We start from the raw sequence: 23,335 nt of genomic DNA on the forward strand, positions 1-23,335 counted from the left end.
AAAACAGAACAAGAAAAAGAAACAAAACAATGGTTTAAAGAAAAAATAAATAGATCCTTTCTTGCCCGTGTGCCATAGCACTTGGTCAAGTTTGTCTGCTTGTCACTGGACTAATCTAAAATGAATCCAGATTTCCTACGAATGAAATACTCTGTTAAACTTTTCATACCTCACAGAGGTTGTTTACTTATAGAAAATATAAATTTTGGTTTATATGCCTTCATAGAGGTTGCAATAACTGCTATGAACGATACTGGTAACCCTACATAAGCTGCAGTTAGATGAACGCACATCTTCATAAGGCTGTTCAATGCCTGAAACAAATACACTAGTATTTGTTGATGCAAACAGTTAATTTAGAAAAACCACTACAGACATAACATTCTCAAAATGAACATACATATATATATAGTTAAAGACAATATTATTAAATGAAAAAAGATCTGACTATTCAGAATAGAGTTATATTAATAATACAGTATTAAATGGCCTTATAAGGAAGGTGCTCTTGTTGGTTGTTTCCAATATTAACAAATTAACTGAGTAAGCATGCTTTTAAAAAAAAAAAAAAAAAAGGTGGGGGTTTGGTGTAAGGCCTAAAACAAGTCAGCCTTAACCAATGAAATGTCATTGCAGACTATATGATATGCTTTCACTAATGTCGGTTATGTGTGTTTAACTATGGATGGCTGCTTCTGTGTGAGTAATCTGTTACCTGGCTTTTTAAAATTATGCACTAATTTCAGGAGTCGGTACTCAAAAATACTTCAAGGAATTGTGAACTATACTTGGAGCATTAATTCCTTTACAAACTTTATTTTACTTTAGCAGGATTTTTTTATAAGCCTGATGAACTTGTGAGTACCTCCTTCCCAACGCTGGCTTTTTCAGTTGTCCTCCAAAGACTTGTAGCTCTTCAAGTGAAGGAACGCTTGGACATTACCTTTGTGGTACCATGTTTATTCACTATCAGGATAATTAGGGAATAATGTGAGAAGATGAACTCAAGATTTTGAAATGCTAAGAGTTTAACGTAGATGGCATACTTTTGAAATTGTGAGAAATAGTAATATCTCTTTTGCATGTGACCTGTCATGAATTTACCTTAAACGTTGCTGTCTTTCTATGAAAAGTAATCTCTGAATGTTAGAGTATTTTTACTTACAGTTCAGTTTGAGTTTTAACTCTGATGCTTGGATTAACTAAAAATGTGTGTATTACTGCCATGCAACTGGATGCTTTCCTATATTTCTATTTTTGCTTATTTTTAAATGGATATCTTTGCAGCGTGACAGAATAACAAGCTTTAGAAAATCAGCAGTGAAAAAAGAGAAACCTCTCATTCAGCATCCTATCGACTCTCAACCTTCTATAAGTGAAATCCCACTTGCCCAGGCACTTGTTGATGAGCGTTGCATGAACTTATCAGAAAAAGAAGTCATGGATCTCTTTGAAAAAATGATGGTAAGATGATGTGCTACATTGTTTTATAAGGTTTTATTTTGTTTTCATGTTAGCATTTATTTATGCAGTAGTGATTTTCAAATGTTGTCGTTTTGGAAGTAATAACTACTTGAGAGGGCATAGCATAGGCCTGATAGACCTGGCTGAATTGGCACATAAACAACTGAGTAACTCATAGAATGCTAGTATTATATATGTTTAAATTATTTGGTCTACTTCTACAGAGAAAACAAAGGCAAAAAAGCCAAAAATAAAAATCATAAGCTGTTGATTGCCTCATTAATATAACCTCTATAGACCTTAGTTTCAGTAGTTAGATACTGCTGTTAAAGGATAGTTTTTAATAAACTTAAGTAAATAGCTTTGGAAAATAGTAATTTCCATTCATAAAATCTTAATGCATAGAAAGCTGAATTTTTTGTATGGTCTTGAATATATTTTGTCTTAGGATCACTTGTCAAGGTTTGTGATTGTACTCACATGCAAGCTTTTCTATTAGTAGTACAGAAGCAAACTTTTGAAGCAGGTGTTTTTTACTTCTGCCATGCACATTGGTGTTGATACATGAAGTATCAGGAAATGCAATCTTTTGAGCCTTGTTAGAAATACTGTTTTCTGTATCATTCTTTAAAAGCGTTGTAAACTTCTACACAGTCAGTATGGCCTAAGAACTGTCCTGTTCCATTACGTAGCTCTACTCTGTTCAATGAAGTTGTGAATCTCTTTTGAAATATTGGATAAGTGTTAATTAATACGTGCTTGATTTGCTTATTAGATTAAGGGATTTGTTTTTAACTTTTCCAAGTAATGTTAATTAAAGCGGACAGTGAGTCTGTCTTCCAGAGACTAGTAATTCTTTGAAAAAGCTGTTTAGGTAGTATGCTATTACAGTAACGTTTACTGGTCTTAGTTGTTAATCTGAAGTTACTTGGACTTTTAGTGGCAAGACTAGTCATCACTAGTAATGACTACATGTTGTATTTAATCAGTTATTAAGTTGAAACAGGCCTCTTTAGATTTAATCTAGTGGAGTATTTTAGGTTTGTTTTAAATACATGAGTTGGAACACATTCAAATCTACCCCTGCCACAAGTAGGGGTGGTAATAATCTATGTAATAACAGCCTTCTGATTAAATAATGTACAAATGATGTCTGTGATAAGATTTTATAAGAAACACAGGAACTTCACAAGAGAGAACACTTAGGTGATCAGCTTGAGCTGATTTTTGGTTTTGTCCTCTAGTTCTATTTCCTGAGACAAATTTCACTAATGGTAACTACCCTTGATGGAATTATAATTTTGGCTAAGTCCTGAAAAGAGCAAACACTTGAAGTGACAGAATTAAATGAGAAAATTGGGTAGCTCAAAATTAAACAAACTGAAACGCAGATAAACTGAAAAAGCCACTTCTGTTTGTTTTATAATGAGCCATTTGTTTAAGAAAAGGAGTATGAAAATAGCAAAGACTAATAAAAAGCATGAAATAGAATCTTAATGTTGTGTGGTCTGTTTCTTTACAGGAAGACATGAATCTAAATGAAGAACGTAAAGCTCCTTTGAGAGATAAAGACTTGACCACAAAACGTGAGATGGTTGTCCAGTACATTTCTGCAACTGCCAAATCTGTAAGTAGTCACCTCTCCAAGACAGATGAAAATAAGAAACTTAGCTTCATGAGTGTTATGCTTGTCAAGCTCGAAACTTTCCATTTTTTTGTTTGGATTTATCTTCGAAGAGTGGTAGGAAAAAAAAATAATCTGTATTACCTAAGATACTTCTAAATGCTTGCAGCTGCGTCTGAAGGGTTAGTTTGTATTTCAGTTGTTGGGCAATGTAAAAGCTTGATGCTTTCATGCAAACCATAAGAAATTGCAAATCCAGTGATGTAGAGTAATGGATGGAACCTGAGCGTATTTCTGTCAAATTCATTATACAAATTTCTTGGTACCAGAAGTTCTTGGAAGGCCTAGTATGACTTCATGGTTTCAGTAATGACATATATATTGGATGTACAATTTGAAGTGTTAGAAACGGGGAGTGAAAATATTGAAAGTATTTAAAATTCAAGTACAGTCACTATTTTAGCTTAATTTGAATATGTTGAGTACTGTTGCTAGCTTGAAGACTGCATTAAATATTCTGCTAAAAAACATTTTGAAGGTAAAAATGATTCCTGTGGTGAAAAGATGGTCTTAAAATGAGTTTCAAATTATATTTTGAGTAGAAAAAAATGTATTCAGAATTTTCATTACTATTGATCATTCTCTGTACTTAAGTTGAATGATTAACCGTTAGCTGATGGATCCTTCATGCAATATTTTTGAAGTCTGTCTGTTTTGGGGTGCCAGAAGTGTAAGAGAACCACTGGATACCCCAACACTTGTGGAGAAACACCATTTCAAATAGTGAAGAGCTGCAATTTATTTTCTGCTTTGGGACTATTAGTACTAACTAGTTAGAAATTACAACAGTAATGCTTCTTGTGTGTTAAAAGTTGACTATGGCAAATACAGTTCTTGTCATGTAAAAGGAGAATATGCCACAGAAATTCATGAATGTCGGATGAAACAGAGCGATATATGTATGTTGTGATTTCCCTAGAAATAGGTTTTGTCCTGATTTGTGCCACTATTTGTTGTATAAAGAATTTGAGAGGCGAGTGGTGAGTTCTGAGGATCTGAATGTATTGCCATATTAGGAAGAAGTGTTGGTGAGGGGTAGGTTTGTGTATCCAAGGGGCAGTAGTATGCTTGAATTGATAAAATTTTCTATCAGCATAGTTCTTGAATAAAATTAGGTAATGCATAGGATTTTATTTGGAAATTAAGATGAGTCTTTTTTTTTTTTTTACACTTAAGTTATTGTGTGCAATAAAAGGTTACTGGAAATTAAGACTATGTGTGGAATAATTGCTCAAACGCAATGGCTGCACTCCTAGTAGTTCTACAGAGCTAAGTCTGAATGCTAAATACAGATAACATTAAATAATAATGTGTTTCTTAGTGAAATAAACTGGCAAATAAGACTGTGTTGGTGTCTGCCTAATGAATCTATAAGCATGGACTGCAAGCAGTACAGTTGACTTGTTTTTCTTTTAACTTTTAAAATCTGCTCTACAGAGTTAAATTTCAAAAAACTAAAACTATGATGACATGCAATTCTTAAATGAACTTCTTTGCATTGAACATTACAAACTTAAGTGGGGAAAAAACCCCTTGCATTATAACGTGAAAGTGGTGATTTATGTTTCTAAGAGGAGTGGTGTTCCTGCATGAGTTAATCTTAAAAAAAAAAAAAAAAAAATCCACAGTCCTTTAGTCTGTCCTGGAAGGAGTCCAGTGCTTAAAGCATGGTCTAGCTAAACATACAAGTTATTGGAGAATTATTCAAGCTTATGCAGTGAATATTATGAAATTTCCTGTTAGTATACATTGCATAGACTATCTTTGGGAACTGTTGATTATGTGTTGTAAGGTTTTTGTCTTTACTTGATAATCAATGTTAAATCTTAATTTTTTCTTAGTAAGCGAAAATATTTTACTGAAGCAGTAGAATCTTTCACAATGGAAGTACTTGCAATTCTTTACCAAAACGTGGTTGGGCAATGGTGATCTCTTATATATATTGATATCAAAATGTAGCTGCCTCAAGTACCATAATTTTGTAGCTCAGTAAGCAAAGCATGGCTACTATTGCACGTCTAACTGCTGAAAACTTTAATGGATTGCATTACTGCCACCATATCTGCTACAGCATGGGAAATTTATCAGAACTGGGGGTATATTCACCAAAATGTACCAACAATTTTTTAAAAAATAAATAAAAATAATCAGATCCCCAAATTGCCTCATACATAACTGTGCGCTTTGAACTTAAGTCAGCACCAGTATGGCTGTGTTATACATGTGCGAAATGTTTTTCCCAATGGAAAAATGGCTTCTGTTGAAGTTTGTGTGCTTCTGTAAATCCTTCTTGCAATTGAATCTCAGCATTTCAATGGAGTAATTTAAGGTTGTTCAGAAATATGAATGACCTTTCTGTAGTGTTACCCTAATTTAGCTTTTAAATAGCTAGCATTTTAACTGTTTGTTTTTTTTTTTTTTAAAAAAAGTAGAGCTCAGTTGTAAAATGTTGATTGGGATCTTAGAATGAACTGAAACCTTACTTTCACTGTTAATTTCATCTTTTCTTTCGTTAAACTACTAATTGGGTACAAGCCCTAACCAGTTTTTACTGTTATGAATTATCAATATTTCTTTTCTTCACTCCTCCTTCAGGCTTGTTTTCAATGAAAATGCTGATTGCATTCAAAATCTTTCTTAAAGTTTTCTTTCTTTTTCTTTGGTCACAGATAATTGTTTATCTGATTTCCGTGTTTATACTGAAAATGCTTGGGCCTTTTCTTCTGCTTAGAGCTCACAAAGCACACTTAACAGTTGATGTGACTTTTCTTCCAGTTCATTTCATGTTTTAGTTAGGCTTTTGAGCTCTCTCCACTCATTTGAAAATATCACTCTCATTTGCTGATGTTGTCTTAACCAAATTATTTTTAAATTTGGTGCTTCGTTTTCTCTGCCTTGTGTGCCATGTGCAGCATGTTGACCATGCTTTTCTGAAACACTGTACTGTCTTCAGAGTTCCAAGTGAGAAAGAAACCTTGGTTTTCAATGGATGAAAAAAAAAGCTTTCCTATTATTCGGGGGGTGGAGGAAAGATAGAAGCTAATACACTGGATGCTTTCATGGGAAGTGATTATCTGTGCTTCTGATTCCTTCTCTCAATCAAAGACAAATATTGTTGACCATGGAAGTTACACCTGGGAAATGGTGCAGGCTCAGAATTTCATTTCAGAGCTGAACTTGGTGACCTGTCATACTGAATGAGTTGACCATTGGTGAGAGAAGAAAGTGGTAAATTAGGAAAAGAAATTGTCTGGTGATGACAGTTCATCTTGTGCTTCTAGAGGAAGCCTCATCCGGAAGAGAAGGGGTGGTTGTGAAAGATTTGCAGGGACTTCTGTCTTCTGACAAACTTCCAAAAAGAATGATGGAAGACATAAGAGTAGAAAATGAAGCAGGTGGAGGCTGAACAGATACAATCAAATTCAAATATTGGAACATAATCATACTGTCTCAGGCTCTTACTCAGACAAAAGTGGTTACTCAATAACCTGGCTGCTATCAGATTGGAGCGAATAAGTGACTAGAAAAGGCCTGCAATGTTTATGCAGAAATTCATAGTCCCGGTGTTCACAGGAACACGGTCTTTCATGCAAAGAGAGCAGGACAGAGATGTGCTGCCTTGCTGCAGTTTCTTCCGTGTAAAGTCAACTTCTTCTACATGAATAAGCAGAGACGCTGTTCCATGGTAAAAAAAAAAAAAAAAAAAAAAGTCATTCTGTAAATCACTGTTTAATTATCCGTGTAATTAAAAGCATCCATACTGAGCAGCTAAAAAAAAATACCACATGAGATTTTCTGAAATGCAAGTTAGATTTATAACTGTAGGCTATGTTTTTGATTATGAAGACTCAATTAAGTTCAGTGATGACATCATCTAAATAGATCAGAAGCTCCATAATAAATGAAGTTGTTATACATACAAGGAAGTCAGTATGCCATTAGTTTTAATGTAGTTTTCTCAGTGTCATATATAAAATATCTGACCTGATAATTTTAACAAAATGGCATATCTCTTAATGTTTCAAGATGTAGATGTCAATGTAGGTATTTAGTTATTTGTTTGTAAATGTGTAAAGTAATGATGATTCAGCAGCAGAACATAAGAATTTCAAATTATTTCTCATACAGTAGAACTACTGTTTTCCTGTTGAGAAGCTGTAACTCTTAAACAGTTTGATAAAATGATAAAAAAATGTAACTACTACTAATGATTAAACACTGAAAAATTTGTGTGATACTACATCCTACTAAGTACTTTGCTGTGTTTATTTATGTATTATTATTATTATCTTTTTTACACAATAACCTCTCTTGGCTGACCACTGCATGCAGATAGTCGGAAGTAAAGTTCCGGTGAGTATGAACATGACAGTTTTGTTATTTCTCATGAATACACTTCCATTTTTAGAGATTAGGCTGGAATATTTTGGACTTTTATCTTAGATTTAAAAGTTCAGTGGGCATAACTGAATCCTTGTTTTATCAAAATAATTATAAACTACCTCAGTTGTGTTTGTTGTACCAGTATGATCATTGATTGCACTTTTGTAAGTTTTCAACAGTCTGTTTCCAAATACTTTAGACTCCCTGAGAACTAATCTGTTCATCGTGGGCAGCAAATATAATTTAGACTTGTCTTGCCTTTTTTTTTTTTTTTTTGAAGGCACTCAGTCAAAGGTTTGAATTTGCAGTATTTGGCTTACTTCATTCTGTTTAGACTTCCTAATTGTTATAATTCGTAGTTTATCGTGGAAATGTCAGCTGCTTGATATCAGTGTGAGACTAAGATTAACATAGAGGATTCAGAAGGGCAATTAATAAGCATAAGATGAGATCACTCACAGTGTAACTTTTTTCTTAAGTGCTCAGCTACATTTTATGTTAAACCATGGTTGAATTTAGTGACTCTTTTTTTTTTTTAATTATTTTGGTTTAAAAAAGTATTTGGGGCTTAGTTTGTTGTACTGCATTCAGCAAATATGTGTTTCCTGGAAAAAAATATTTTTTGGGGAATAATTACATATCCATTTGAAATGATGGCTGAAAGCAAAGATATACTTCTTAATTATGGATGGACTTTATTTTTGATTGCAGCCAAAACAGGCTTTTCAGGTACTGCAAGGTTTTCTACTTGGGTCATATTCAGTACTTGTATTTTGTAGTACAAAGAATAAAGAACAACCTGTGACTTAAAACTGTCTCCTCATTACCTCAGGTGTACTTAAATATTTAAGGATATAGTGCATAGGGATGAAGAAATTGCTGTTGGCTTTGCTTTATTCAGAGTGGTCTTTAAACAGACTTTTCTGTCTGTATTTACCAATCCTTTTTAGTTTTGTATACAGTACTGGTTCGTATGCCAATTGAGAAAATAACTAAGCACAACGAAAGTATTTAAAGGTATTTGATTTTTAAAGGGAAAAATTGTTAACTCTTCAGTTCATCGCATTAAAACCAGTTTCAAATAATTTCTGCTGCCATGTAATTTCGTTACAATATGAATTAGCCTGAACAGCTGCTTTGTGAAGAGATTATTTTGTAAAGGAAACTGGTATATGCAGAATGGGTAGTGGAGAAACTCTCTAATATCTGTTTTCTTCTGCATACCTTTTAATTCAGAGTGTGATGGAGAGCAAGAATAGGTATGCATTAAAAGCATGCTTTTGCACAGGTAACTTGCAAAATGATAAAATAAGACTTGTCCCTTTTGAAGTATGGCTTCTGCATATTATTGCTTAAAGAATGCACGCATCTTGGTGTGGTGCTTCTCAGTATAAGTTTTTATAGGATTCTTCCCTTGGGAGTTGATGATATCTGCTGGCATATGTAGTTATTTTCCTGAAGACTTAGGAAGGAGAAGAATTTTGGACTGTTGATGTTGGTACTTTTGGGTTGTAGTGACAATTGCAGAGCAGAGGTTTGCATGTTAATGGGGAGGTTAGAGCTTTAACTTATTTGAGTTTTACATGAGATCTTAAGCACTGGTGCTTACTTGTCATTTTAGCTGCCTGCAAGGTAACCTTTCATTGCTTTTGTAGGTAATGATAATTGTATTGAAATGTCAGCTTCGCATCTTCTGTTTATCTGTAAAACATTAATGTAGATGTCTAAAGTAGGATTAGCTTGTTAGTTTTGTTTTTAATGGGTTGAATTAATACGTTTGGCTAATATCTACAAGGTGAAATGGATATGAACTATCTAAACTTACAGTTACTAGTTCAGGAGCTGATAGAGTGTTTCCTCATAGCTTGAACAAGGATACTGCTTTCCCAAGTCAAATGTGCAACAACTAGAGTATATATACTTTAAAAAAAAAACAAATGAAAATGCTTTTATTGCTTTCCTAAAAACTAAAAAAACAAACCCCACCTCCCCCAAACAACTTGTCTTATCTGACTTTGTTACTATAATTAAAATTTAGTGGTTTCTTTGCTTGAGATAGAATTGTATTAGTAGAGAGTATGCAAAAACTCTTCAGTTAATCATTCATTGGCAGGGGGAAAGTATAAGTTATTACTTCCACTTCTTTAATAATTGTGCTGGTACCAGTTACTTGTTTTTATCTAAAGAGTGATTTACTTTCTAAATTATGGAACAGGTATAGTGAATTGGATAGAAGTGACCACCTATGATATTGTGAGATTACCAGTCAAGGTACTGGCTGCCAATATTCTCACTGAAGCGAACACTGTCTCATGGAAGCAATATACTTGTAACTTCTTTAGCTAAACTTGGCTTTAGCTTGAAACCTAATGAGGTCTGAATTGTCTGATGCGTCAGAGGAGTAATTTGTGCAGATTTTTCTGATCTTGTATTTGAACTGTTTCAGCCCATCCATTTGGTTCACGTGTGCTCCACAGTTTCTTACCACCAAGTAGGTAGAATACCTGCTTATTCACCATGGAGGGGAAAAAAGCTTTTGCTTTTTTCTGTTTTGCTAGTTATTGGTTCTCAAGCTTATTTTCAGGTCCCTGGTGGCACATCTGTGTGGTGTATAAAGCTGGATGTTTGTTAAGTCCTGGGTGAGGAATTTCTGTGTCTAGCTAACAACTTTGAAATCACAGAATGGTCAGGGTTGGAAGGGACCTCTGGAGATCATCTAGTCCAACCCCCCCGCCAGAGCAGGGTCACCTACAGCAAGTTGCACAAGATGACATCCAGGCAGGTTTTGAATGTCTCCAGAGTGGGAGACTCCCCCACCTCTCTGGGCAGCCTGTGCCAGTGCTCTGCCACCCTCAAAGTAAAGAAGTTCCTCCTCATGTTGAGATGAGACTTCCTATGTTCAAGTTTGTGCCCGTTACCTCTCACCTAGAGTTAAAATAGAGTAAGGTAAACCAAAATACAAATCTCTAAAACATTTGTTGCCTGATTTTTCTAAATACATATATAAAAAAAGGTTGCATAGAGAGAAGACTATGCTTAAGTTTCTTTACCCTATATCCTGCACTGTAAGGTGTCTGTCTTGCCTCTGTCACTGTTGTCCCTTAAACCCTGAAATGTCCTACACACAGATTTGAATTGATTAGATTTAGCGCCTTTGTGGGAAAGCAAACTAGGTTTTCTTTTGTATCCTTGTGGATTTTGAGAGACTTCCAGGAGTTCCCTTAAGCTTAATTTTTCACTAAAACTACATTGCTTCTGAATTCCTGAGAGACTATTTTTAAATGTGTGGTCCAGACTTTCACTTGAGTTGCCATGAATGAATAATTCCATGCCTTACTGAGAAGATAACTGGTCATAAAGTAATGTCTAAGACTTTTTATCTCTGAAAGTTCTGGTGTGGGACATAACCCTCTGAGTTTCTTTGTACTTCACTTTTGCCTTTGTCTTTATTAGATGCTTTCACATAAAGCATATCTTTCACTGAGACCTTGTACTTCAAAGTAAATGAGAAGCATATATATTACAATCTGATCCATGTAAAGGCATTACTTAAAAATATTATTCCAATCAAACTCTCTTTGAGTAGGGAAATGAAAGAAATAGCACCTGGCTGTAGCACTCCAACTAGCATGGCTAGACGTAAGAGTGGATTGAGATTGAAAAGTTGATTGCAGAAAATAACAGAAAGTAATCCTGTTAAGCTGAGAATTCTCTAGCATGAACTGGGGTATTTAGGTGAAAGGTTTTGAGAATGGATTTTTTTTTTCTTTTATGTACCATCTTTAGTGATCATCTGTTTTGAAGAGGAGGGGAGAAAGAAAGAGGAGATGGTTCCTTATTGGTATGCAGTTAAAGGTGCTTAGTGATAGAAACAATGAAGAAGTAAGCCTGTCCTGTAAGGCAGGGTAAGGAGGCTTAGGAGATCATGCAGCCAATTCCTCTAACTTTCACCCTATTTTAACTGTTTTTGAGGAGTCACAAGTCCTCTGAAGAGAAGGGGCTAGACAGCGGAGAGGGGCCTCACTAATGTCCTTGACTCATAGAAGGGGAAGTCAGCAAAAGCACACCTTGGTTTAAATATTGAAAGAAAACTAGGAAAAAACTGAAATGCCTCATCTGAATCGGAACCTCCTTTGGAGCTTGCAGGAGACTGCAGTGGAAGGGCTAACCACAGAAAATATTTTTTGAAAAACAAATACATCTTCATTCAGATTGCTTTTCAGGGTCTAGCTTAACATGTAATGGCATTTGACTGAAGTTGCCATTGTCTCATCTCTTTATAGATTTTGTGTCTTATAGCAGTGTTTCTGTTCTTTTACTTATAGTGTTTGGGGAATGGCTGGTGTCTGAAAGGACAAAAAACGTATCTAGTATTGTGTAGAAGGTGTGTGTTAGTTACACAATCTTTCTTGGTTTCCATCCAATGCAATGAATGGCATAAAGCTGTTCCAGTTTTCTAGTTCTTTACCTTACAGTCTTTCAGAATGATGTTTTTTCTGAACTATGATGATTTTTAATAGGTAGTGCTAATATACTTATCTGATTTGAAGTCAGTTCCTACTTTTACAAATATAACCTCTACGTGTTGATTTCTTTTTCCTTTGGTGGAAGAGCATCTCTTTGTTTAGGAGGTTGATAGTGACACATTTTAGTTCCTTTATAGCCTATTTACTCATCTTTGTCTGTCTTGGTTTTTACATGTATAACTGGCATATGTTGTCCAGCTAAAAATGCTGTATGTGTCAACAAGAAACATCTTTGAAGTTGACATAGTCCTGAGGACACTGTTGTCTTAATGCATTCACAATCTCTGTCAGTTTTTGGTTTTGTTGAGGTGAGGACAAACAGTCTGAAAGTATATTGAGAACATTTACACAGTACTGTTATATGCATTAATACTGGAATGTATGTAGGTCAAAATCTTCGTTAAATGTAGACAAATCATTTTATCATCAGTTATACTTAGTGTCAGTTTTGGAAAATGAATGGTAAGAATTTGAATAGAGCAAACCAGAAACTTCATAAAAATTGTAGCTTTTTGAAAGAGAGACAATGAGAAGATTACAGTAGTCGGAGATGGTCCTGATAAATTAAAACCAAATACATATAAATCCTATTCCAGGTCAGGCACTTGTCAGGGGTGTAAAGGCTATTACATTTTTAACAGGTTCTCTTCAACAGACCATTTAGAGCTAAGGAGCTTTGGGAGCTGCATACTAATCATAACCACTCTTCTGAGATAAGCCTACATTTCTGCAACTTGTCATAACTGTACAAAAGATTAGTTACACCCTTTGGTAAAATGTTTTGTATACCGCTCATGGTTTTGAATACTACAGCTCTAAAAACTGATTATCAGGTATTTTAATACTGAAATACCATGGAGGTATTTAGTCTTCTGGAATGGCACTTTGGCAGGGACATGAGCTCCCTGTCAGATCTTCCATATGATTCTTTTGTAGCAACAAGATCCTCTAGAGATCTCTGTTAGTGTCCAAACATGGAATTGTTGAGTCGTGATTTAGCAGTTGGTGGATACCAGCTCCTTTTCAAGGTCATTTTCAGTGGCTCATCTTCTTCTTTTCTTTTGTAGAAGAGAGAATTAATTTTAGAGTCAGGATATGTCCATAGTGATAATGCACAGCATTTTTGATACTGAAGACAGGTACAGTGGGAATGATCAGACCAGCTTAATAGCAAGTGTGGGGGTGTTTGTGTTTATGATTTTTCTAATACAGGGTTGTGAAGTAGATGTTAAATGAGAGTGTGTAGTTGTATTAACATGTTAATACAACTGAATTACGGATTTAAATTTTTATATTCAAGATGTAGTATGTGCAGTTTGCTCAAAGAAGTGAAGAAGATTCCAGAAAAATATTTACCCTTGTGATGCAAAACTTAAACTATTAAACACTTATGACAAATCAAAGTCAAGTCAGGTGTCTTCAATATCCATACAGGGAAAACAGTGATTTTAAAATTCTTGTGGAAATATTTTCCTTACATGTTATCATCTGAATGCTACTATAATCAATATAACATTAAGCAGCATTCTGTCTTCTGTGATAGGGTGGATTGAAAAACAGCAAGCATGAATGCACGCTGTCCTCACAAGAATATATTCATGAATTGCGATCTGGAATTTCAGAGGAAAAGCTTCTTAATTGTCTAGAGTCTTTGAGAGTGTCTCTAACTAGCAATCCAGTCAGGTAAGTAATAATTTCTGCTGTAGTTTTCATCATGCTGTTTTTGCTAAGCAATAAGGAGTTGCATTTTGTTTTTTTTTTTAAACCAGAGTAATTATGCTAATACTTGTTGGCACAAGAAACTAGTTCTCAGCACACTGGAAAGGATAAGTGAAACGTTTGCATCTGTCTGCAATATATTCTCACCTTTCACAGTTGTTCTCAACAACTTCTAGTTGTTGGAACTAAGCATTTGTCTTAATCGTTGATCAGGTCTTCCTGGGAAGTGAGACTTAAAGCAGCATCTATGAAGAGATGTAGAAGCAGTATTGGACAAATAACTTTGCAAGTTTTAAATTTGATTAAGAAATAATTAAAAGCATTTTTCTTCTTTCTTTCAGCTGGGTTAACAATTTTGGACATGAAGGTCTTGGACTTCTGTTGGATGAATTGGAAAAGCTTCTTGACAAGAAACAGTAAGGACTCGGATCATTTGAAGGGAAGGGTAGGGGAACTTGTGAAGATTGTTTGTGCTTATGTTATTTTCCTCTTCCCTTTCAAGGCAAGAAAGTATTGATAAGAAGAATCAACATAAACTTATCCAGTGCCTCAAAGCATTTATGAACAATAAAGTAAGATATATTTTAAATTCAAATACTTCTAGTGTGATTGCTTTTTGTTGCCTTCAAGATCTATGTAGCATGCTGAATCTCAGAAAAGGAAGGCAAGCTTGGATATCCAGTGTGAGCTGACTCTCTGGAAATGTAGATGTTAAATTTAGTGTAACTTTTTGTTGAGAGTCTTGTACATAAAACTTTCTGAATATGCATTTTGTCTTAGTTTTGTTAAATATTACTGATGTTTGGAAGTAAAATGTTTGGCAAACAGGATGATAGTATAAATTTAAGGTAAGTGAATCTGGAAATAATTGATTGAATTTGAAAGGAAAATACTGTTTTCTAAATTCAGATTTCAATACATGATTGTTTTTGTTAATATAATGCCTTTTTCACCTGATTTTAAATTGTGTATGATTTAATATCTTTTTAGCTACAGTTTTTAAGTTGACAGGTAGTAGGTAAAGGTTAACATTTCTATCTAACTTGTTTCTAACATGAGTTACTTATGTTCATGAAGTGTGAGTACTGTTTCTAAAGTTGATGTGTTAAACTTTAGATTTTGCTATGAATAAAGCAAAATTACAAGTATTGTTGTAATGATTTATTCCCCCTACCTGTAATAAATACAACTCTGCATTAAAGTTACTTTTAACTACTGTTACTCAGTTTAGTAAAATCTCACAGGATAGCCTCTGTGATGAAATTGGAAAATTAAACTTAACTGGTCATGTGGTTCCCCCACTGCTGTTCTTACACTAACTTCAAACAATTAGATATCCTGTTTGCCAACTATCTGGTAGTTAATGAAAATGAATAGGAAAACTAATGCTACTTTCAAATAAATGCCCACGTGTAAGTTTTTTTTTTTTTTATTTATCTGTACAGAAAGTGAAATAGAAAATACAATAAATAAAAGATGATAGTTGTTTCAAAAAAGAATTTCAACCTCTATTGGTCAGTGGGTGGAAAACACTATTTCGACTTGCCAGGAGCTGTTACAGTTATGGGGGGAGGGGGGAGAAAAAGATGACTTTTTCATACTGTTGAGGTGTTTCAGATATAAATAGAAAATAAAAACGGGTTTTTCTTTTGGTGGATACCTGATCTTACAAGATATGGTATCTTCCTTAGGTACTGACTCACTCTCTTTGTTAGAGAAAGCCTCAAATGTAAGATTGGGAAGATTGACTTGTGTCCCCAAGCAATAGTAGACAGAAGGTTTTAGTAGTGTTGCAGAACTTCACGTGGGGAGGTGTGTGTGTGAGGATTCCTAAGGATCTGAAGCCCAAAGATGATGAGTATTCAAGGAAAATACAGTCTGTTCACCGTAAGCTTTTTTTTTTCCTTTAAGTACGGATTGCAAAGGATTCTAGGAGATGAAAGAAGTCTCCTGCTGTTATCGAGAGCAATTGATCCAAAGCAACCACACATGATGACCGAAACAGTGAAAATACTTTCTGCTATCTGCATTGTGGGAGAGGAAAATATGTAAGTAAGATACTGAAACAAATTGGGAGTTTTCTGGTGTGCGTGTTTGTTTGTTTGTTTTTGCGTGGTTTTTTTGGGTTTTTTTTTTTTTTTTTGAGTGCTTGTGAGTTGTCAGTTTGGACACAGGTGAGAACTTTGGAGTGAGACAAATGTAACCTGTTGAGTCTTTGTTTTCTTAATGTGTTCAAATGAAAAGAGACTTTCAGCTGTTCTGATGCATTAAATCAATAATAAATTAGATAAAAGCAAACAAGCAGAGATCTACAAACCATGGCTTAAGTGGAAGGCCTGAAAGGACTATGATTGCTTACTCGAGAGAAAAGAAGACTTAAGCCATAACTGTTCGTAAATGGCTGCTGAAAAAGGAATATATAAGTTATTTCGTATATATCCCTGATAAGTATAATACGGAATTTTGAACTTTTAATTGCCACACGGAAAGCTGTCAGATTTAAATACAATTTTGAACAATGTGTGTTAGCATGGGGCACTACTAAGCCTGTTATTGGGGGGAGGATTGAGATTCAGACGTCTCCCCTGAGGAGGGGAGATGAACTCATTGTATTTGGAAATTACTGATTTAACACCACATGTTAAGATTTATTCATTAGTTTAGAAGATAATATTAATAATCTAGAAATAAATATATTTATGGATTTTATTAGTGTCATCTCTCTACCTAAACATATCAAATTCGATAGGGGCAAAAAGTTTACATTTGTAGCTGAATTTTTGAACAGTTCAAGTTATAGAGTCAAGTAGCATATGTCGAAGAGCTTTTTAAAACAAAGATAATTAGTCTTAGTTTACTGAAGGTTGAAAATAGCAAACCATGTCTGGTATGCAGTACACAGATAAAAACATTTTGATTTCTGAAAAGACAACTTCATGTCAGCTAGTACCTAGTGCACAGTCTTGCAAAGGTGTAGTGATTTATTTCTTTCATTGGTTGTTTCTTAGCTGACTGTCGCAATAATTTAGAGATTTATTCACCTTTTTTAAATTCAACATTAATATTGTAGATATTGCACTTGGTTCTTGGCTTGTTTTCAACTTCATATAGATTAAGTGTAGATAAATGCGTTCAAGTTCTCTGTCAATACACTAAAGTCTCAAGTTGTGTAAATAGTGGACTAAATAAAATGACAAAATTAGCTGCGGTATGCTTTTTGACATTTTATCTTTCTCTTAGTCTGGACAAGATTTTAGGTGCTATAACAACTGCTGCTGAAAGGCACAATAGGGAACGCTTTTCTCAGATTGTTGAAGGACTGGAAAACCATGAATTCTTACAACTGCAGGTGGGTTTACTTTTTTATATGCTTACTGATACTTCAGAAATAATCCAAAATACTAGAAGACTGTGTATTATTTTATGATCTTTAAATTATTTAACAGCAAAGTCTTTTAGTGCTGTTAGTCCAGTGTTCAGTAAAAGAGGAAAAATAAATAGAAATGTCCTGCTCATACTAGGTTTTCTAATTGTTAACAGTGTGAAACCAAGAAACTCACTTCCTTGTCCCAAAAATAGGATCAGAAAGTTTTTGAACGTAATAAAAAGAGAGTAATTAGTGATATTCCTTTTCCTGGATGCTAGATATAATGCTCAGGTGTAAGCATTTTATTATTGTTGTCACTGCTTAATCTTGACCAGAAATTTTGTGCGATTTAATAGGTAAATAAAAATCCAGCTCTCAGTCTGTCCTTTTAAATGTTTTAGTAATTGTTACTGGAGCCATGAGGAAGTTGGAGTTTAAGGAGTTGGAGGCATTGCTCCCTGTACATCTTTTTGGTTTAGGGAAGAAGCATGAAAAAGTAATCCTAAAATGCATTGCTTGTTTAAACACCCTCTTCCCCCCAGTCTTGCCCCACCCAAAGTAAGCAAAATCTCTCATACTTACAGCTTGGAACTGGTTTCATTGAAATAATACATTTGTAAAAAGGCAGAACAAGTTTTGTGTTTTGCTCTTGAAATGAGTATTTGAGTTTACTTTAGAACCACAACTGGAATGCCTTAACTGAGCACACACTTTAAAGTATCTTACTGTTTGAAGTACCTGTGGCAGGAACATACTTCCAGTGTTGTTCACCTTTTGGTAATATTACTAAATGAAAAAATAGATAAGCAAAGAGGTTCTTAAAACAGCTAAGTATTTTGAAGGTTTTTTTATACTGAGATTTTCTAGGAACTGCAGTCAAAAGTTTTATTTGGTTATGAAGGATTTTGGTACCTTTTTATTGTTCTCCCTGGTAATGACAACGTAGGTTAAATTCTAGCCCTTCTCTGTTAAGTTGAATGGTTTACTTTTTTTTTTTTCTTTTTTTAAAAAGTAATGACACAAGGACAGTGATTATTCATTCATCACTTAGTAATATGAGAAGTAAATTGAGTGGCAGTAAAATTACTAGTTTTAGATATTTAAAGCTCAATGTTGTCCACAATAGCCATCCTCTTAATAGAGCCATCCTTTTACATTAAACGGAAATAAGCCACAGTCAAAACAGATCTGTGTCAAGTATATTTTTTTTTATAGCTTTCACTTTCAGTTTACTAGCTTTATAGTCAGCTACAGATAGATGCATAGCTTAATGTATCTGTCCCTGTGCAGGGAGTGCTTAGATTTCATACGAAGTCATCTATTGAAAAGAATTGCTCCAGGAATTACAGTACTATTGCCCTGTGGGTAGTGTGGTAATTTACTTTTTATGCTTACCTGTCCTTTTGAGTCCTTGTCTTGGAATATGTAACACTCTATCCTAAGGATAGGCATGCAGATTTCTTCCATTGCTAAGAAATTTAGAAGATATACGTACAGCTGTGTTACTACTGCTGGGACTTTTGGCAGCAGTATGTGCAGCCTAGTAAATATTCAGGTATATAATAACTGTGGCAGATGTGGATGGGGTGTGTCCATCTATGGCAGGGTACCTTTTGAGATTAGTAGTGTGCAGCAGGATAGTGTTGCTACAAGAACGGTGTGTGTGTTTGGTATCTGCCCTTCATCAGCCACTGGTGCATCTCTAGCCATAATCTAGTGAGTTTTTAAAATTATTTTTATAAAATCAAGTGTTTTCTGTGCCAGTAATCTTTACTGAGTCATGTCCCATGTCACATGTTCATTACTACTTATGTGTCAGTAGATAGAGGTTTTTTATTCTCTGTATACACCTGAATAGCCCAAGACTTCTGGTTGCTATTAGAATGCAAGGTTTTTTAATTGCTTTTTTTTTTTTACAACTGTAAGTGTTTGCATAGAGAACAAGTGGCTGAATATCCTACTAAAGGATGACTTTGGCTGATTTCCTTCTCATAATACAGTATTTATACAACTTTTGTATTAGTAAGGTACTATAGCTGAAAGGCAGGGCAGATATACCTGCATGGAAGGTATACCTTTTTCCATTATATATGTCAGCTGTAGTTGCCTTAATGCTATATTTACTGTCAATAGTTCTTGTTTCAGAGGTGATGAGTTAATGATGTTCAATATGTTTCTATAAATGACACTCTAATCTTATAATGCTATCACAAAAGAATTCATTTCGAAGTTGTCTCCTGCTTTATGACTGTGGTTTAAAGCAAACAAAAATAACCACACAACACTTCTGCCCCCTGCCCCCCTGAAACCTCACTTATACGTCAGTAAAGGTACAATTGTAAGACTCATTAACTTGTTTCTGACAAAATCGTTCTTTACTTGTAATGTATTAGCACAAGCCATTAAGCCCGAGTCTCTTCTGGCAAAAGCAATCATAGCAGATGGCACTTCTTCTCTCTATTAATTTCAGATTGGACATGTACTTTGGCTTGTTAAGTCATGTAATAGTAGTAAAATAACAAGAATCATTCAAGCGAGCATGATGATACTACATTATTTGAAGATACAGCAGTGTAAAGGGAATGCCTTTTGGAAGAATGTTTTAATAGAAATTTAAGACTCCATAAGGTGTTCCATTAAAACTAAATAGTGAATGTAATTAGAACAGGAAGGGTGCTCTTATCTGATGTTTTTTCTCTGAAGCTACTGATTTTTATTTTTTTGCCCCTACTCTAATGCTACTTCTATTTGCAGTTAACATCTTTTACTATGCTTGGTATTTCTCTGGAGCCCTATTTTAGTCTTTTAACATGTATCAGCACTTTTGACATTATGCTATTGTCTACCTGCTTTAAAGTAAATCAATTAAAGTGCACAGCTGTTCGACTAAAGCATTAGCCAGTATCCTGAGACCTCGAGTATTTTGCTAAAGTGCTGTGCAGGAGTAGAAAAGACACCTGGTGATGTGAATTATTTTGTGTATGGGTGTTTTTGGGGTGGTTTTTGTTTTGTTTTGTTTTTTTTTTTATTATTTTTTGATTACTGTAAAAGCAGGTTGTTTTCAAATTGGTGAATACTGGGGAGAAAGAGAAGAAGTTGCAGTGAGGAACTGTAGTGTGGGAATAACTTTCTGAAATAAAATATGATCCTTTATGTGATACAATTTTGACGGAGCAGAAGCACTCACAATGTGAAAACAGAGCAGTATTTGATGTTGCTTAAATTAACCAAAGTTAATTTGGTTTTATAATTAAACTGGAATAGTCAAATACAGTATTTATTTTCATTCTATAAATACTAAAAGTTTTTGCCTATATTTATGATAACAGGTGGCGTGTATGCAGCTCATCAATGCCCTTGTTACATCTCCAGATGATCTTGATTTCAGGATACACTTGAGAAATGAGTTTTTACGTTGTGGCCTGAAGAAGATATTGCCTGTAAGTCATTTGAATATAGGAATTGATCACAATCAGCTGTTTGTGAATGTTGAAGGTAACCAAAGTGTTGTACTGAGAGCAGCAGATGTGAAAGATTGGAGGTGGGGAAGGTCAGACCTGGAAAGGACTGTCAATCCAAATCTGCTTTCATTCTGCATAGTTGCACATTTAAGATCTCATTAGCTATGTAAACCAGAATGGTAGTTGAAACAGGTCAATATATTAGAAATTAAATTAGGGTAGTCAAATTTAGCGTAAAGAGCTCAAAGCACATGCAGTGAACGTGAGTCTGACTGTGGAACCAATCTTGGATTAACTTTCTTTGTATATGCCGTTCATGTTTTTTTCTGTGAAATTTATTTTTCTTTAATCAGCCTTCTGAAAAATGCATTTGGAATTTTTAAGGAAAACTTAAATCAACTCCATTTTCTTTGAGACTGTGTATCTTCATGCAGCAGCATAGAAGTATGCCTTTATGGCTAGTTGGGTATGAATATTTGTGACTTAGGGGCAGGCTTATAGCTCTTAACCAAGAAACCGTTCTGATGCTTACGCCAAGAAGACATATGCTTAAGCTACTCAACAGTTTCTCACAAAAGGTGAGAGAAATTAAAGAGTACCTGCTTATATTTGTCTGAAACTGAATTTATACTGCTATAATTTTAAGAATTATAAATTAAAGAATTATAAATTTGAAGAATTATAAACATTTTCCAGCAATAAAACCTCCAGTTTTTAGCACATTCAGCTTTGAAACTGTTACTGGTGTGTATGTGTTAGTTTTTCTTAGGGCATGTATTTAGGTTTTATGTCATGTAGATACATTCATGTGATCTGCTGTCTTTATTTGCTGTAAAACATCTGAAAGCCTGAAGAACTCTTAGGATTTTTTTTTTTTTTTTTTTTAAATCTACTGAAAGTTATTTTACACAATCAATAAAGCCTTTAAAACTTTAAGAATTAGGGGTGGGTTAAGTGGCAAATAAACTGACTGGTAATAAATCACGATAGGAAACTTTCTAGAGTGTACTGACATACAAATATGAGTTTAAAAATCTATCACTAAATATTAATTGCTTTTAAGTGTTGAACAGCTATTGTGTTGAAATTCTGTCTCTAGTAAGGTTAATTGATATTACGGCTTACATGAAATATTAACTACAATAGTCAATACCATCTTGCTGTTTGTTTATTTGCAAGGTATTAATTACCACATACATACTGAACTCGGATCATTAATTCTGCAGGGAATGAATGTCTAAGGTAGAGGAGGTTTTTTTGCTTTAGCAAGCAACTTCCTTAATGATAAAGGATCTTAAGAAGACTTTGGGCTCATATCTGTGCTTAGGGCTAAGTTTTCAAGAAATTTATAAATGAGAATTTCTTGGACAAAAAAGAAACAATCGGAAGGAGGATCCATATTTCCCTCTTAATCTGTCCAGATTCACGGTAGCCTTCTCTGGTTTTCAAACATTAGAATTGGTATGAGTTTCTACTTTTTGGGGGAATGTATGCGGCTGCCATTCAGTTTGTGCATATCCAGTTATGACAATTCCAGGCCAATTTTCATTTAAAGCATGGAGTGCTTTCACACTAACAGCTCTTGAACTAGTTTCCTTTTTTGTGATTTGCCTAGTAGGAAGCTAAACTTGGTTCTTAAGCGTATTAGATAAATTGCTCATATTTCTTACAAGAAAACCAAATTTTTCCGTGCTCCAAGTACTACTTTTTGTTATGTTTTTTTACTTCTCTTGTAAGTATTTCTCAAGGTACTATGGATGTTTTTATGCTATGATCTAGATTAACTTAACAGAAGTTGTAAATGTATCTTCTTTATGCTTCTTGCATTCACGTTCATAAATGTTTTGAAATATCTTTATGCTTTTTTTTAACAAAACTCTGACATGAACAAGCATAAACTGCTGACTATGTCCTATTAAGAGAACTGAACTCTATTAGAAGATCGTGTTTTTGTGGCCCATGACTGCTATATTTGCTGTTATTTTGCCTTAATTTTTCTCAGCTGTGCAATAAAAAAAGCACAGGCACTGAGTTACAGCTTCCTCCTATCTCAAAGGTTAATGTTTTATATTTTGTCATGATATAATCTTTGGAGGGGGGAATTCATGCTTTAAAAAAGGGGAAATTAAGATATGCTATGCCTTGAAAAATAGGGCTTGAAAGATAAGGAAAATGAAGAGCTTGATATTCAGCTGAAAGTGTTTGATGAGAACAAAGAAGAAGACTTAATTGAACTGTCACATCGTCTCAATGATATCAGAGCTGAAATGGAATATCCTTTACAGAAATGGTGTTATAACTTGTTGCATCGTTTAATAACTTTATTAAACATAAGTTAGAATGCTCTACATGCAGCTTATTTGTCACAGTTGTATATCTTCTCAAGCACTTTCTCAAGCAGATTTCTTTCCACTTGTTTTTTTGTTAAAAACTTATTTAGAAAATTAATACTTAAATTTGCATGCCAAGTGTAAGTCATTAGGAACTGAATTCATTTTTCATAAAAAACATTTACCAAGCTAAACTCCAGCTTGTAATACATGAAGATATAAAATTACACCCACAGAAGATTATAGGTTTGAAGAAAAATGAGTTTTGATAACTAAGTTGAAACAAAGTTTCTAGTAGGTTCTGAAGCACTTAAGATGCATACCTTCTCTAGTTGTGAAGAAGTGGTAAGTTTAAAGTTACTTAAGTTCAGAATGATTGCTTGCATTTTTTAAGAGACTAG

At 34.3% G+C, this 23,335-nt stretch overlaps 1 protein-coding gene across 1 annotated transcript in view; it reads left to right on the forward strand.

Moving 5' to 3' along the window:
• Nucleotides 1-23,335, forward strand: part of DIAPH2 (diaphanous related formin 2) — a 260,049-nt gene that overhangs the window by 20,101 nt on the left and 216,613 nt on the right. The window contains exons 3-12 of the mRNA XM_082488260.1: nucleotides 1,288-1,464; nucleotides 2,987-3,091; nucleotides 7,481-7,501; nucleotides 13,601-13,740; nucleotides 14,118-14,192; nucleotides 14,279-14,348; nucleotides 15,688-15,824; nucleotides 17,017-17,125; nucleotides 20,473-20,583; nucleotides 22,758-22,876. Of these exons, the coding sequence (XP_082344386.1) occupies nucleotides 1,288-1,464; nucleotides 2,987-3,091; nucleotides 7,481-7,501; nucleotides 13,601-13,740; nucleotides 14,118-14,192; nucleotides 14,279-14,348; nucleotides 15,688-15,824; nucleotides 17,017-17,125; nucleotides 20,473-20,583; nucleotides 22,758-22,876 (1,064 nt within the window). The remainder of the gene's footprint in view (nucleotides 1-1,287; nucleotides 1,465-2,986; nucleotides 3,092-7,480; nucleotides 7,502-13,600; nucleotides 13,741-14,117; nucleotides 14,193-14,278; nucleotides 14,349-15,687; nucleotides 15,825-17,016; nucleotides 17,126-20,472; nucleotides 20,584-22,757; nucleotides 22,877-23,335) is intronic.

The sequence above is a fragment of the Vanellus vanellus genome (assembly GCF_965231255.1).
Source record: "Vanellus vanellus genome assembly, chromosome: 10".
Classification (NCBI taxonomy): Eukaryota; Metazoa; Chordata; class Aves; order Charadriiformes; family Charadriidae; genus Vanellus; species Vanellus vanellus.